Raw genomic sequence first — 15,155 nt, forward strand, 5'->3', positions numbered from 1 at the left:
TTTCGATTGTTCACTGAGTGCACATCCTACTAGATTGGGTCATGTACCGACACCTGTCGTACCTGATGAACAAAGATAGCGTGAGTTGTCATTGGATGTTCACCTTGATACCACTGAAATATTTACTAAACCTGATACAATTACAAGTGAAACAGATGAAGATGAGCATGAAGACGAAAATGCCACATTTGCTGATATTGGTCCATCTCATACCGACACCAGTGATCATATGCATGCATATCCTTTTGAAGGAATTTCAAATCTTGAACACCGACCCGATGCATTACCATTATCTGTCCAGCCTGTCGGTCTATCTTTATATGACGTACCTCAATTCTTTAGTACAATATACGATGAGCAATGCCCTGATTCTGTTGGAATTCCATCTGCATCGAATTTGAGTTATTACAACGCAGATAGAGGATAACTTTGCACGAACATGGTTTTTAAAGATAAAAAGCATTTGATAGCAGCAGTTAAGGACTTTCCAGTTAGAAATGCTCGACGTGAATATCAAGTTGTGGAGAGTACGAAGACTTTGTGGAAAGTTAGTTGTAAAAATAAACATTTAAATATCAACTGTAGGTGAGATGGATCTTCGTGCATCGTTAAAATCAAAATTGGAGTATTTCAAGATCACGAAATATGATGGTCCACATACATGTATGTCTAGCCAGGTGGGGTTAGACCACCATAACTTGGACAAAAATATGATTGCAAAAACACTTGTCGATATTGTTCGGTGTGATCCTTCGTATGAGATTAAATATGTTATCCAACTTGTGAAAGATCAATATAATTATCAAATCTTATATAGTAAGGCATGGTACAGTTTAAAAAAAGCGGTGGAAAATGTATATGGTACATGGGAGAGTTCAGTACGTCTTTTTCCAAGATACATGGGTGCCCTTGTGAAGTACAATCCAGACACTATTGTAGAGTGGAACCATTTACGGAGATACAATTCTGATTTGAAGGTGTTAAACTACGTGTTTTGGGCCTTCCGACCGTGTATAGATGGGTTCCGACTTTGTCAAAAAATAATTAGTGTTTATGGTACTCATTTGTACACGAAGTATAAGCAAAAGATGCTTATAGTTGTGGGTTTAGATGCAAACAACCAAATCTTACCATTAGCATTTGCTATTGTCGATGAGGAAACATATGACTCCTGGAAATGGTTTTTGGAACTTCTATGCAAGCATGTGGTTCGAGGATCGACAGATGTGTGCCTTATCTCCGATAGACATAGTGGCATCATTAATGCTGTTTAGGAGATGCCCGATTTTAGACATCCATGTGGCGTACATCGATTTTGTCTTAGACACGCATGTTCTAATTTAAATACACATTTTAAAAATGTGCACCTAAAAGATCTATGTTGGAAAGCAGGCACAAAACATCAAATACGTAAATTTGATGTCATAATGGATGAAATTAAAAATCTCGAATCAAAAGCTTTTGTTTATCTCTCTGAAATTGATAAACACAAGTGGACTCTTGCTCACGACGGGGGATGGCGATGTGGAGTTAAGACGACCAACATGTCAGAGTGTCTTAATTCTGTTCTGAAGGGCGCTCATCGACTTCTTGTATCAGCGATAGTTTAGTTGACATTCAATCGTTGCGTGCAGTATTTCATCAATCGTATCACACGAAGTCAGCGTATGATTCAGAGCAATCAGCCTTGGCCTGTTACGCCTTTCGAATGTATGAGAAATGGTCTTCGAAAAAATAATCTTTTATTTAATTGTTTACGTGTTCATTGGTTGCAGGTTTGAAGGAACACTAAGAAATTCAATATGTTACAATTATAATTGTATGTTTTTCTATGTATCTTTGTAATTCTTATATGTTAATCAAAAACTTTGTTTGTTTTTATTTGATTGTATGTCATTATTTCTTTGCCTAATAGATTTTTAGGTAATCTATATGTTATCTGTTGTGTAAAATCATCTCGTTTTTTTTTTAATTTTATAGTATCACCATTGTTTCCTAATTATAGATTGTGTATCAACAAATATATATTTATCTTATTTATTATGGCAACACAATATAATGCCGTCAGTAAAAAAAATCAAATATTTGAAACTCAAAACAAATAGATTTACTTGTATTCAATATACATAACTTATACATTTAAATTTTTATTTTTTTTCCTACCCAAACGATGTCCAGTCCCACAATCCCGTGGCTTTGGGATTCGTTTACTTTTGCGCACCAACTGTGGGGCTTCAACTTCTTCTTCTACATCTTCTTCTTCTTCATTAACATTCACTCCAACGTTGGAAGAAACGTTCATATCAATGTTCAGGAGAACATGACTTGGCGATTGAGGATGAGAATATCCCAAGTATGAAATTGGTGATATGTTATAATTTGGGCGTATTTCTTCATACTGCTAGCGATGACCGTCAAATAAGAGTTCCGTAAAACAAGGTTCGTAAGCCTGCTGTGGAGTTCAAAATTCATGATCCGTGCGCGAAGTACCTAACCCAAAAGAAACATTAAAAGAATCTTTATTTGGCCAATTAGTATACGAGGAAGGCACACAATAGGAAGCATGTGGAGCTCGAAATACAGAATCTCCATGCGAAGTATTGTTAGGATCGGTTGGGAGTGAAAATCGTTGAGCTACAATAGCTCGGTTCTTGAAATATTGAAGTAAGAATATGATTTATTATTATTAATTATTAGTATTAGTATTATATTTATTATCTATTATGGAGCTCAAAACATTGACAAACATGAGCTCAAAACATTGACAAACATGATCTCAAAACATTGAAAAAATAAGAGTTCAAAACATTGAAAAACAATTGTGCCCAAATTTTTGACTAAAATAATTAAAATATTTTAAAGCATGCATTAAATTATAAGAATTATTCTCCAATCTTACCTATAAATAGATGTTTTGAGAACGAGGGAAGACACACCATAAACCTCTGAAACTAGAGCATGAATGAAGCTTGGACACCATCAACATTTTCTTGAGTGATATTTTCGAGCTAGAAATTCTGTTCATTTTCGAGAGAAACTTTCAATCCAACGGTTTATTCAAATCTAATCTCCACCGTTTATATTACACTTTCATATGTTTTAAACATCATATCAAAATTTCAGCATCATCCATACGGTCAAAGTTTGTGAAACAATTCGGCAAGAAAACTGCTCGGATTTCAACCGAGTTTAGCTAATTTACGGATTTTCGGACGATAAATTCCAGCTTGTTTCTTTCGTAATTTTGGAGCACCTTTTCTGTAAGTGGGCTTATGTTTTAAAGTATTTAAGTATGTTTTCAAAAAATTGATCGACATGATATATTCCTTCGATTTGATATATGAATATTTCGTTTCGATAAATTGTTAAGCATGTTTAAATCAATTTCAAATGCATGTTCCTTTCGTTTCAAAATTATGTTGTTTTCGTTTCATTTTATATTCTAATATATATTCTTAAATATCAATTTGGTGTATTCTAAGAATTATGTTTAAAGGCACTGTTATGATTCAAGTTAGAAATGGTAAAAAGGAAAATTTTCCTAAAACATGATAAGATATGACAAGTTTATGGCCCTGATGCCGTGAGTAATAATAACCGATATATGGCCTCACCCCTTAGAGGAATTACATATAGGGGACTGGTCAGTAACACCATGGATAATAAGATGAAATAACAGTGCAATACGAATAATATATGATATGTCTATATGCATATGATAAGTTATGCTCATTGTTAATATCATGTCCTGATTTTGTTATGAATTATTATTGTGACATGAAATTCATTTAATATTTACATAAATATATATAAGTTATGTCGTGTCTATCATTTTGTCTATTTATTGTTCCGACGTTTGTTGAGACACGGAAAATTTCGAATTGTTAAGATCTATATATGTATATCCTTGTGTTATTGTGATCGATCGTCCCCCACTTGCTGAGTATTTCACAAAATACTCACCCTTACACCTCTCACTCCCAGATAAGAATGAAAAACAAGTTGAAGAAGAAGAGCAAATGCATTTCTGGGGATGGTAACAAGGTTTCAGTTGATCAAGACATACTTTGGAATTTGGCTATCTTTTATTTTTACGTTGTTCGCTTCCGCACTCGTTTGTTAAGTTGATTACGTTGTAAAGACAATGTATGTTTTATGAAAAGGACTGGTTTGGTTGTACACTGTACTACGAGGCTTGTTGATTTACGATTGAATAATTGTAAAACAACGCCGGATGTCAACTCACCCCGGTATCAGGACGTGACAATTGAACACTGATGAATTAAATCGAGTTTGATATGAAATCAAGCGGAAAACACTCGAAATAATCCTTCGTAGAAACCGATTAAATATTTTGTAAAGCATTTGAAATATATGCAAGTTGAATGAGTAAAAAAAATATTTTGGTTGAAGCATTTTATCAAACACTTTGTATGCAATATTTTGCTATTTGAAGAACACATAAAATGCTTCAACAATGCATCTTCAAAACAGTGGAAATAATAAGTCAATGCAATAAATAAATAGACATGAATTTGTTTATGGATGTTCGGAGACTTCAAATGCTTCTACGTCACCCCTTCTTCCCCTTGGGAAGGATTCACTAGAAAACTTTGATTTATACAACTCTTTGTACAAACCCACTCAGCTTACGACTTACACTAATGCCTAACTGAACTCCCAGCACTCAAGATTGTAGGCAGCACCTTACAATCAGCATATTGTTTAATGTCTCATATGCAAAGACTACAAACACAATTTTTTACGTCTTTGTGTAAAGACTCACTCAACTAATATTTGAATTTCAACTCTCTTGTATATGTGTGAGTGATTGTGTGTGAGGAATTTATTAGTTACAGTGTATATCTCAAATGTATCCTCACACAAGGGTTTGTGCTCTCAACTAGCTGATATATACATTCTAACTGCCCAGACTTTGAATCCCCTTCCAAAGCTCTTGTTTGATCTTCAATACCTTGTATTTATAGGCTCCAACAATGATACATACGTTAGACACAAGAATATGACCGTTTGAAAAGTTTCTGTACTGTTTCTAAAATTGTAACGGTGAAATTCGCCTTGTTGGACATTTTCCCGAATGGTCAACTCTGGTCAACTCAACTAGTCGTTCAGTTCAACTGGTCAGTAGCTGGTTGGTTCAGTTTCAGCTGGTCAGCAGATGGTTCAGTTCATTTGGTCAGCAGTTGGTTCAGTTCAGTTCAGCTGGTGTGCTGAAATCAGCCTAGCTGATTTCAGTTTGTGCAGAACCAATAGCTTCATCATCATTTATCATCATCTTAAGCTTTGATTCAGACTTTGACTTCTGAAGATGATTTGTAGATCATTGTCGTATCTTTTCAACGAATACTGAATCGCTTCATTTAGATAACCGAGCTGAGAGATATGACAAAAATACCGCAGCTACTCAAACCCAACTGATTGTTGTCTTCGTGCGATCAGTTACGATCAGTTTGACCTAGATAACATCCGATTTTGCCCAAATGACGTGAAATAAGACTTGTTCCAAATTGAATTTTTTGATCATTTCAAATGGCGGATTGTCATTTGAATCATTCAGCTGCGATATATCATCAAAACACCAAAGCTCGCCAGAAATTCAGTTTGGCTAAATTCAGTTTCAGTTTTCTTCTTGTGTTTGCAACTTCACACATGAGTAAATATATTAGAAATACAATCACATGTTTTGTTAAAATCAAAATAAAGATTGCGAACATGAAATGTTCCAACAATCTCTCCCTTTTTGATGATCCCAAAACTTGGATAAACAACCAATTCAACTAACATATTTCTCCCCCTTTTTGTGTGAATCAAAAGTCACATTTTTAAAACATTTTGAGCACAAAATTTTCTGCCCCTCAATATTTAAAAATAATCTTTCCATTAAAATTATAACGAGTTATCCCCTTATATTTTTGAAATTATGAAAATTATAAAAGAAGAGGGATAACTAACCAATTTTCTCCGTGGCTCATTTCTGCCGCAACACATATGCTCTGACTTTAATGAATAAATTGCTTTTTTTTTCGAGCATAAATAGGCTGCAAATTTTATACCGTTGTAACCTCTATGAGTCTAGTTTGCAACGCAAAAAGCGGTTCATCATTTGGACACTCGAGCAAAGAGATGAGTCATTTTTTCTACGGTCGCTGCAAGCTACACGAAAATTCAGTTTTTCATATATATGTTTTAAAAAATCTGAAATTTCAAATTTAAACATCGAAATCAGTTTCAATGTTCTTTCAAGAGCAACCCTGTAATGGCCGAGACGTGTTTGTGAGGAATTGAGCCACATGTCCTATCATGCAAGTTGGTATATATATATTGTCTCATTTCTTCAACAATTTCAGCAGAAAAACCGAGAGTTTCATAGAGAAATCCCTTTGAAAAGCTTCAAGTTTATTTTGAGCTTAAAGTTGTGATTTTAAAAGATTCGGTTATCAGATTTTAAATCCGGACACAGTACTGTACTCCTCTCGTTGACAGCTACAACTGGATGTAAGTTTTATTGAGTTCTGTTATCATTTGAAATTATGATATTGGAGGAATTATTATTTGATTATTATTATGTGTTCTGGGAATACTAAACATTGCATAATCGAAGTCGGATCGAAGAACAGATTGATTATGGAATTGTTATGAATTTCTGATTATATCGATTGAAATTGGTCAGATTTGAACTGTGAATTGATTACAGACTATATTGGATATGGGTTATGATTTGTAATTGATATCTAGTGATATTGTATTGACGGGGATATCGGGATTGTGCCGTTATGCCGTTGATTTTGAATTAGATTCAAAGTGATCAGATTCAGTATTGAATTGGGAATGGAATGTTGATATTATTATTCTCGATATGTCATTTCAGATTGATAGAGACAGTCTTGAATTCAGAACTTCCATTTCTGCAGATCAAGACTACGAAAGAAAGGTATAAATCAATGTTGACCGGGAGATTAAATTGAGTCAGATTGGACTCTGGTTTCCCTAAAACCACATACCTTACTTTATTGCTTTGATATTTGCAATTGTATGACATTGATATGATTAATCTATTGATTGATAGAAAATAGAGAATAGCCGATAGCTATTGGACGAGAGTCATTGACAGAAGGGCCAGACTGTGACAGAGTAGTCATTGGCCCATTGCACATTGTCGTAGGATAGCTTTGGCGGATATGCCAAGTCTGTGGCGCATATGCCGAGACACTGGATGATTGACTTATATCGACGTTGCTTAGGGGTGGATCGACTCCTATTGCGTAGATTCGATATATATATCAATGTCCAGGAACCGGGATCCCTAGATTAGAGATGAGTTGAGTCTGAGATGACGAGTCATTAGTTGATTTACAGTTTTATATCGATTCATGTTTTCAGATTTAATACATGTTATTGATATTTGTTTCATGCTTTTATATCGAGTATATGATTGCGTGTTTTGTTGATTTATACTGGGATGTATTTCTCACCGTAATTATCCGGCTGTTGTCGTGTTTGTATGTGTGCATGGAAACAGGTGGGACAGGATCATGGTCAAAGAGATGAGGAGAGATCGTGATTAGAGTGGAGACTACGGACTTCGATGTAAATAGAGTTTGAACACTTGATAATTAGTTGTTGAACCTTAGATTTAGATGAATGTATGTTGTACAAGACTTGTACTTTTATACTGATAAGTATATTAGATTGATTCCATTACGTTCCGCGCTATATTTAAAAAAAAAATTTAGACCCAGATTAATTACATTGATCCAATTATCCCAATGACGATTAAGAAGATGATTAGCGTCCGGGTCCCCACAAACCCGCTCTGATACCAATTGTTAGGATCGGTTGGGAGTGAAAATCGTTGAGCTACAATAGCTCGGTTCTTGAAATATTGAACAACGATGAATTAAATCGAGTTTGATATGAAATCAAGCGGAAAACACTCGAAACAATCCTTCGTAGAAACCGATTAAATATTTTGTAAAGCATTTGAAATATATGCAAGTTGAATGAGTAAAAAAAATATTTTGGTTGAAGCATTTTATCAAACACTTTGTATGCAATATTTTGCTTTTTGAAGTACACATAAAATGCTTTAATAATGCATCTTCAAAACAGTGGAAATAATAAGTAAATGCAATAAATAAATAGACATGAATTTGTTTATGGATGTTCAGAGACTTCAAATGCTCCTACGCCACCCTTTCTTCCCCTTGGAAAGGATTCACTAGAAGACTTTGATTTATACAACTCTTTTTACAAACCCACTCAGCTTAGGACTTACACTAATGGCTTACTTAACTCCTAACACTCAAGATTATATTGTAGGCAGCACCTCACAATCAACATATTGTTTAATGTCACATATGCAAAGACTACAAACACAATGTTTTACGTTTTTGTGAAAAGGCTCACTCAACTAATATTTGAAGTTCAACTCTCTTGTATATGTGTGAGTGATTTTGTGTGGGGAATTTATCAGTTACAGTGTACATCTCAAATGTATCCTCACACAAGGGCTTGTGCTCTCAACTAGCTGATATATACATGCTAACTGCCCATGCTTTGAATCCCCTTCAAAATCTCTTGTTTGATCTTCAGTACGTTGCATTTATAGTCTCCAACAATGGTATATACGTTAGACACAAGAATATGATCGTTTGGAAAGTTTCTGTACTGTTTCTGAAATTGCAATGGTCAAATTCGCCTTGCTGGACATTTTCCCAACTTGTCAACTATGGTAAACTCAACTGGTCGTTCAGTTCAACTGGTCAGCAGCTGGTTCAATTGAGTTAGTCAGCAGCTGGTTCAGTTGAGTTGAGTTGGTCAGCAGCTGGTTCAGTTCAGTTCAGCTGGTGTGCTGAAATCAGCCTAGCTGATTTCAGTTTGTGCAGAACCAGTAGCTTCATCGTCATTTATCAACATCTTAATCTTTGATTCAGACTTTGACTTCTGAAGATGATTTGTAGATCATCGTTTTATCTTTTCAATGAATACTGAATTGCTTCATTTTGATAATCGAGCTGAGAGACATTACCATAATACCGCAGCTGCTCAAACCCAACGGATTGCTGTCTTCGTGCGATCAGTTTGACCTAGGTAACATCCGATTTTGCCCAACAAACGTGAAATACGACTTGTTTCAAATTAAGTTTTCTGATCAGTTCAATTGGCGGATTGTCATTTGAATCATCCAGCTGGGAGATATCATCAAAACATCAAGGCTCGCCAGAAATTCAGTTTGGCTAAATTCAGTTTCAGTTTGCTTCTTGTGTTTGCAACTTCACACATGAATAAATATGTTAGAAATATAATAACAAGTTTTGTTAACATCATAATCAATATTGCGAACATGAAATGTTCCAACAAGTTCCCTCTCATGAAAGTTAAAAAAATATGATGTTGAATAAGTATGTGGAGGTACAAATAAACATATACTTCGATAATATAAAGAAATTGCATTGATATTTAAAAATGTACCATGTGAAGTGGAAGCTCAACCAAGAGTTCTGGGAATACTAAACATTGCATAATCGAAGTCAGATCGAAGAACAGATTGATTATGGAATTGTTATGAATTTATGATTATATCGATTGAAATTGGTCAGATTTGAACTGTGAATTGATTACAGACTATATTGGATATGTGTTATGATTTGTAATTGATATCTAGTGATATTGTATTGACGGGTATATCGGGATTGTGCCGTTATGCCGTTGATTTTGAATTAGATTCAAAGTGATCAGATTCAATATTGAATTGGGAATGGAATGTTGATATTATTATTCTCGATATGTCATTTCAGTTTGATAGAGACAGTCTTGAATTCAGAACTTCCATTTCTGCAGATCAAGACTACGAAAGAAAGGTATAAATCAATGTTGACCGGGAGATTAACTTGAGTCAGATTGGACTCTGGTTTCCCTAAAATCACATACCTTACTTTATTGCTTTGATATTTGCAATTGTATGACATTGATATGATCAATCTATTGATTGATAGAAAATAGAGAATAGCCGATAGCTATTGGACGAGAGTCATTGACAGAAGGGCCAGACTGTGACAGAGTAGTCATTGGCCCATTGCACATTGTCATAGGATAGCTTTGGCGGATATGCCAAGTCTGTGGCGCATATGCCAAGACACTGGATGATTGACTTATATCGACGTTGCTTAGGGGTGGATCGACTCCTATTGTGGAGATTCGATATATATATCAATGTCCAGGAACCGGGATCCCTAGATTAGAGATGAGTTGAGTCTGAGATGACGAGTCATTAGTTGATTTACAGTTTTATATCGATTCATGTTTCAGATTTAATACATGTTATTGATATTTGTCTCATGCTTTTATATCGATTATATGATTTAATGTTTTGTTGATTTATACTGGGATGTATTTCTCACCGGAATTATCCGGCTGTTGTCGTGTTTGTATGTGTGCATGGCAACAGGTGGGACAGGATCAGGGTCAAAGAGATGAGGAGAGATCGTGATTAGAGTAGAGACTACGGACTTCGATGTAAATAGAGTTTGAACACTTGATAATTAGTTGTTGAACCTTAGATTTAGATGAATGTATGTTGTACAAGACTTGTACTTTTATACTGATAAGTATATTAGATTGATTCCATTACGTTCCGCGCTATATTTAAAAAAAAAATTTAGACCCAGATTAATTACATTGATCCAATTATCCCAATGACGATTAAGAAGATGATTAGCATCCGGGTCCCCACAACAGGTGGTATCAGAGCAGTAGGTCTAGAACTGCAGGTTCCTAGAGACGGAGATAGAAGCTAGTGAGCGGGGTAGATTGAGTTTTTTTTCCTGCTTTTGATTGCTAGCATGATTACTGCTTTTATTATTACATGTTTACCTGATTTTCTGATTTGATTGGTTAACTGTATTAATTGAGAATGAATCAGAACCGATTCTTGATCAGAGGTAAGATGATCAGAAGAGGACTGAGACAAAATTATCAGATTTGATTACTAATCTTTTTGATAATCAGATATGCCTCCTCGAAGAGCCCCAGAACAAGGTAGTACCTCCGGTAATCCGATGGATATGACAGCAACACAGATGGAAACATTGCTGAAGAGATATCAGTCATTCCATCCACCGACTCTGAAGGGTACTGAGACTTCAGTTGATTGCGAGAGCTGGCTTGATGATATTGAGATGTTATTTGATTCACTTGACTATACTGATGAGCGCAGAGTTAGACTGATTGGGCACCAGTTGCATGACGTCGCAAAGAATTGGTGGCTCACAACAAAGAAGGCCTTGGAGCATCGAGGTACAGTGATTACTTGGAAAGTGTTTAAAACTTAATTTTACCAAAGATTCTTTCCAATATCATACAGAAAGGACAAGGGTGCAGAGTTTGCAAACTTGAGACATGGTCAATTGAATATTGAAGAGTATGTGGCCAAGTTCTCTACCCTGTTACGATTTGCTCCACACGTAGCTGAGAATGACGAAGATGTTGCGGATCATTTCATCAATGGCCTGACTCCTGAAATCTTTACACTGGTGAACACTGGACGACCGAACAACTTTGCTGATGCCCTGAACAGAGCAAAGGGAGCCGAAGCTGGTCTGATTAGACAGAAATGAGCTTTGTATGTCGCATCAGCACCGAGACCATAGCAACCATCCTCAGCTCAGTTTCCACAACCTCCTCCCAGATTTGAGAGTGGCAGTAGCAGCAGTGGAAAGAGAGATCAGTTGAAAGCTCGAGGGAAACAGTTCATCCAGTTCTAGTGGCTCACGACAGACTGCCCAGAGCCAGAGTTATACCGGAGCTTATTGCAGCACGTGTGGAGGGAGACATTCCACAGAGCAGTGCCGAGGAGTGTTTGGCAGTTGCCGTATTTGCGGACAGCAGGGACATTTTGCTAGAGTATGTCCCCAGAGAGGTTCTCAAGGATCCCAGGGAGCAGAGTCATCTGGATCAGTGGCTCAGACAGGGAGACGACCATCAGCTATTCATTCTTTCCAGCCAGCACCATCTACCCAGTCACAGCAGAGGCCAGGAGGAAGCCAGACAGTGAGCCAGCCTCCTAGACAGCAGGCCAGGGTATTTGCTTTGACAGAGGAGCAGGCTCAGGAAGCACCAGACGATGTTGTTGCAGGTAACTGTTTTATTTCTGGTTATCCTGCTTATGTATTGATAGATACTGGTGCATCTCATACATTCATATCTGAGCGATTTGCATTGATGCATTCCTTGCCTGTTGAGTCATTATCTACTGTAGTATCTGTCTCTTCACCTTTAGGGAGAGGTCTTATATCAGTGACATCTGTTAGATCTTGTATACTGCGGTATGATGAACATGAGATTGAGTTAGATTGCATTGTACTTGGGTTGTCTGATTTTGATTGCATTATCGGTATTGATATGCTAACCAAGTACAAAGCTACCGTTGATTGTTTCCATAAAATTGTGAGATTCAGACCTGACATGGCTGATGAGTGGAAATTCTACGGTAAGGGTTCTAGAGCTAGAATTCCTTTGATATCTGCATTATCTATGACTCGATTGTTACAGAAAGGAGCAGAGGGATTCCTTGTCTATTCAGTTGACGTACTGAAATCGAGCCCATCATTGGCTGACTTGCCAGTGGTGTGTGAGTTTGCTGACGTCTTTCCAAATGAGATTCCAGGATTGCCTCTGATTCGAGAGATAGATTTCAGCATTGAATTGGTACCAGGTACAGTTCCGATTTCTAGAGCTCCGTACAGAATGGCACCTATTGAATTGAAAGAGTTGAAGGAGCAGTTAGAAGATTTACTGGCTAAGGGATACATTAGACCGAGTGTTTCTCCTTGGGGTGCTCCAGTGTTATGTGTGAGGAAGAAGGATGGGTTAATGAGACTTTGTATTGACTATCGGCAACTGAACAAGGCTATGGTAAAGAATAAATATCCTTTGCCTCGTATTGATGATTTATTTGATCAGTTGCAGGGTTCTTCTGTTTATTCCAATATCGATCTGAGATCTGTATACCATCAGTTGAGAGCCATAGATTCTGATATCTCGAAGACAGCGTTCAGAACCAGGTATGGACATTATGGGTTTATTGTCATGCCATTTGGTTTGACGAATGCTCCAGCTGTGTTTATGGGTCTGATGAACCGTTTGTTTCAGAAGTATCTCGATGATTTCGTGATTATTTTCATTGATGATATTCTGATATATTCGAAGAATATGATTGACCATGCTGAGCATTTGAGAACTGTTTTGAGAATTCTGAGGACTGAGAAATTATATACTAAACTGTCGAAATGTGAGTTTTGTCTGAAACAGGTTGTATTTCTGGGTCACATTATATCCAGAGATGGTATATCAGTAGATCCTAGCAAGGTTGAGGCCGTTATTTCTTGGCCGAGACCGAAATCAGTACCAGAGATTCTTAGTTTTATGGGTTTGGAAGGATATTATCGACGATTCATTAAAGACTTCTCGAGTATTGCTAAACCGATCACTCAGTTGACTCAGAAGAATGCTCCATTCATTTGGTCAGAAGACTGTGAGTCCAGTTTTCTGGAGTTGAAGAAGAGATTGACCAGTGCACCGATATTGACTATTCCGTCAGGTACGGGTGGATTTGTTGTTTATTGTGATGCTTCTCACAGAGGGTTGGGTTGTGTTTTGATGCAGCGAGGGTATGTCATTGCCTATGCCTCGAGACAGCTGAAGCCACATGAGACTCGTTACCCAATTCATGATCTTGAATTGACGGCCATTGTATTTGCTTTGAAGATATGGCGACACTACCTCTACGGCGAGAAATTCGAAATCTATTCTGATCACAAGAGCTTGAAATATCTGTTTTCACAATCAGAATTGAATATGAGACAAAGAAGATGGCTTGATTTGCTTAAATATTTTGATTGTGAAATCAAATACTATCCGGGAAAATCGAATGCAGCAGCTGATGCACTGAGTCGAAAGGTATGTTCTTTGTTCTTATCGACAATAGGTGTTTCAGATTTGATAGAAGATTGCTGTTTGTCTGGATTATCATTTGAAATAGATTGTCAGCCTCTGAGATTGTATGCTATTCAAGTTGAACCAGAGCTGATGTTGAGAATTAAAGCGGCTCAGGAAGTGGATCAGAATGTGCAGAAATCGATTGAGATGGTCAGATCAGGTCATCGATCAGAATATCAGGTACGTGATGATGTACTGTATGTGAATAATCGTATTGTTGTGCCAGATGTTCCATATTTGAGACAGCGGATATTGTCAGAAGCGCACAACAGTCGATTTAGCATTCATCTTGGTGGCAGAAAGATGTACAATGATTTAAAGACACAGTTTTGGTAGAAACAGATGAAATCTGATGTCACAGAGTGTGTGTCAAAGTGTCTGAATTGCAAACATGTAAAAGCAGAAAGAAAGAAATCAGGAGGTCTCATGCACAGCTTGTCTATTCCTGAATGGAAATGGGATAACATTTCCATGGATTTTGTGACGCAGTTACCGCGATCCTCCCGAGGTTGTGATACGATTTGGGTCGTGATTGACCAATTGACCAAATCAGCATGCTTTATTCCGTATCAGATGACATAGAGGTATGACCAGATGGCTGAGATCTATGTCAGATAAGTGGTCAGATTGCACGGAGTGCCGAAGTCGATTGTATCAGACCGTGATCCTCGGTTCACTTCGCACTTTTGCCAGAGTTTGCAGCAGGCTCTAGGTACGAAGTTACATCTGAGTACCGCATATCATCCACAGACTGACGGACAGTCAGAGCGGACTATCCAGACATTGGAAGATATGCTGAGAGCCGTAGTGCTTGATTTTAGCACTAGTTGGCAAGATGCATTGCCACTTTGTGAGTTTTCGTACAACAACAGCTATCAGACGAGTATTGAGATGGCACCGTTTGAAGCATTGTACGGCAAGAAATGCAGATCCCCTTTGTATTGGGACGATGTCTCTGAGGTACCTGAGATTGGACCTGATATGATCAGAGATATGACTGAGAAAGTGAAACTGATTCAGAAGAGAATGAAGACTGCTCAAGACAGACAGGCCAAATATGCCAATGCTCGACGGAGACCGTTGGTATTTGAGGCAGGAGACCGAGTATTCCTGAAGATTTCACCTTTCAGAGGAGTTGT

The 15,155-nt window shown here is 37.1% G+C and overlaps 1 protein-coding gene across 1 annotated transcript in view; it reads right to left on the bottom strand.

Annotated features, from left to right (window-relative positions):
- Window positions 1-15,155, bottom strand: part of LOC140959248 (uncharacterized) — a 23,590-nt gene continuing 8,435 nt past the window's right edge. The window contains exon 3 of the mRNA XM_073417120.1: window positions 1-386. Coding sequence (XP_073273221.1) covers window positions 331-386 — 56 coding nt within the window. The 3' untranslated portion in view covers window positions 1-330. The remainder of the gene's footprint in view (window positions 387-15,155) is intronic.

Source organism: Primulina huaijiensis, chromosome 2 (genome assembly GCF_012295235.1).
Source record: "Primulina huaijiensis isolate GDHJ02 chromosome 2, ASM1229523v2, whole genome shotgun sequence".
In the NCBI taxonomy this organism is placed as follows: Eukaryota; Viridiplantae; Streptophyta; class Magnoliopsida; order Lamiales; family Gesneriaceae; genus Primulina; species Primulina huaijiensis.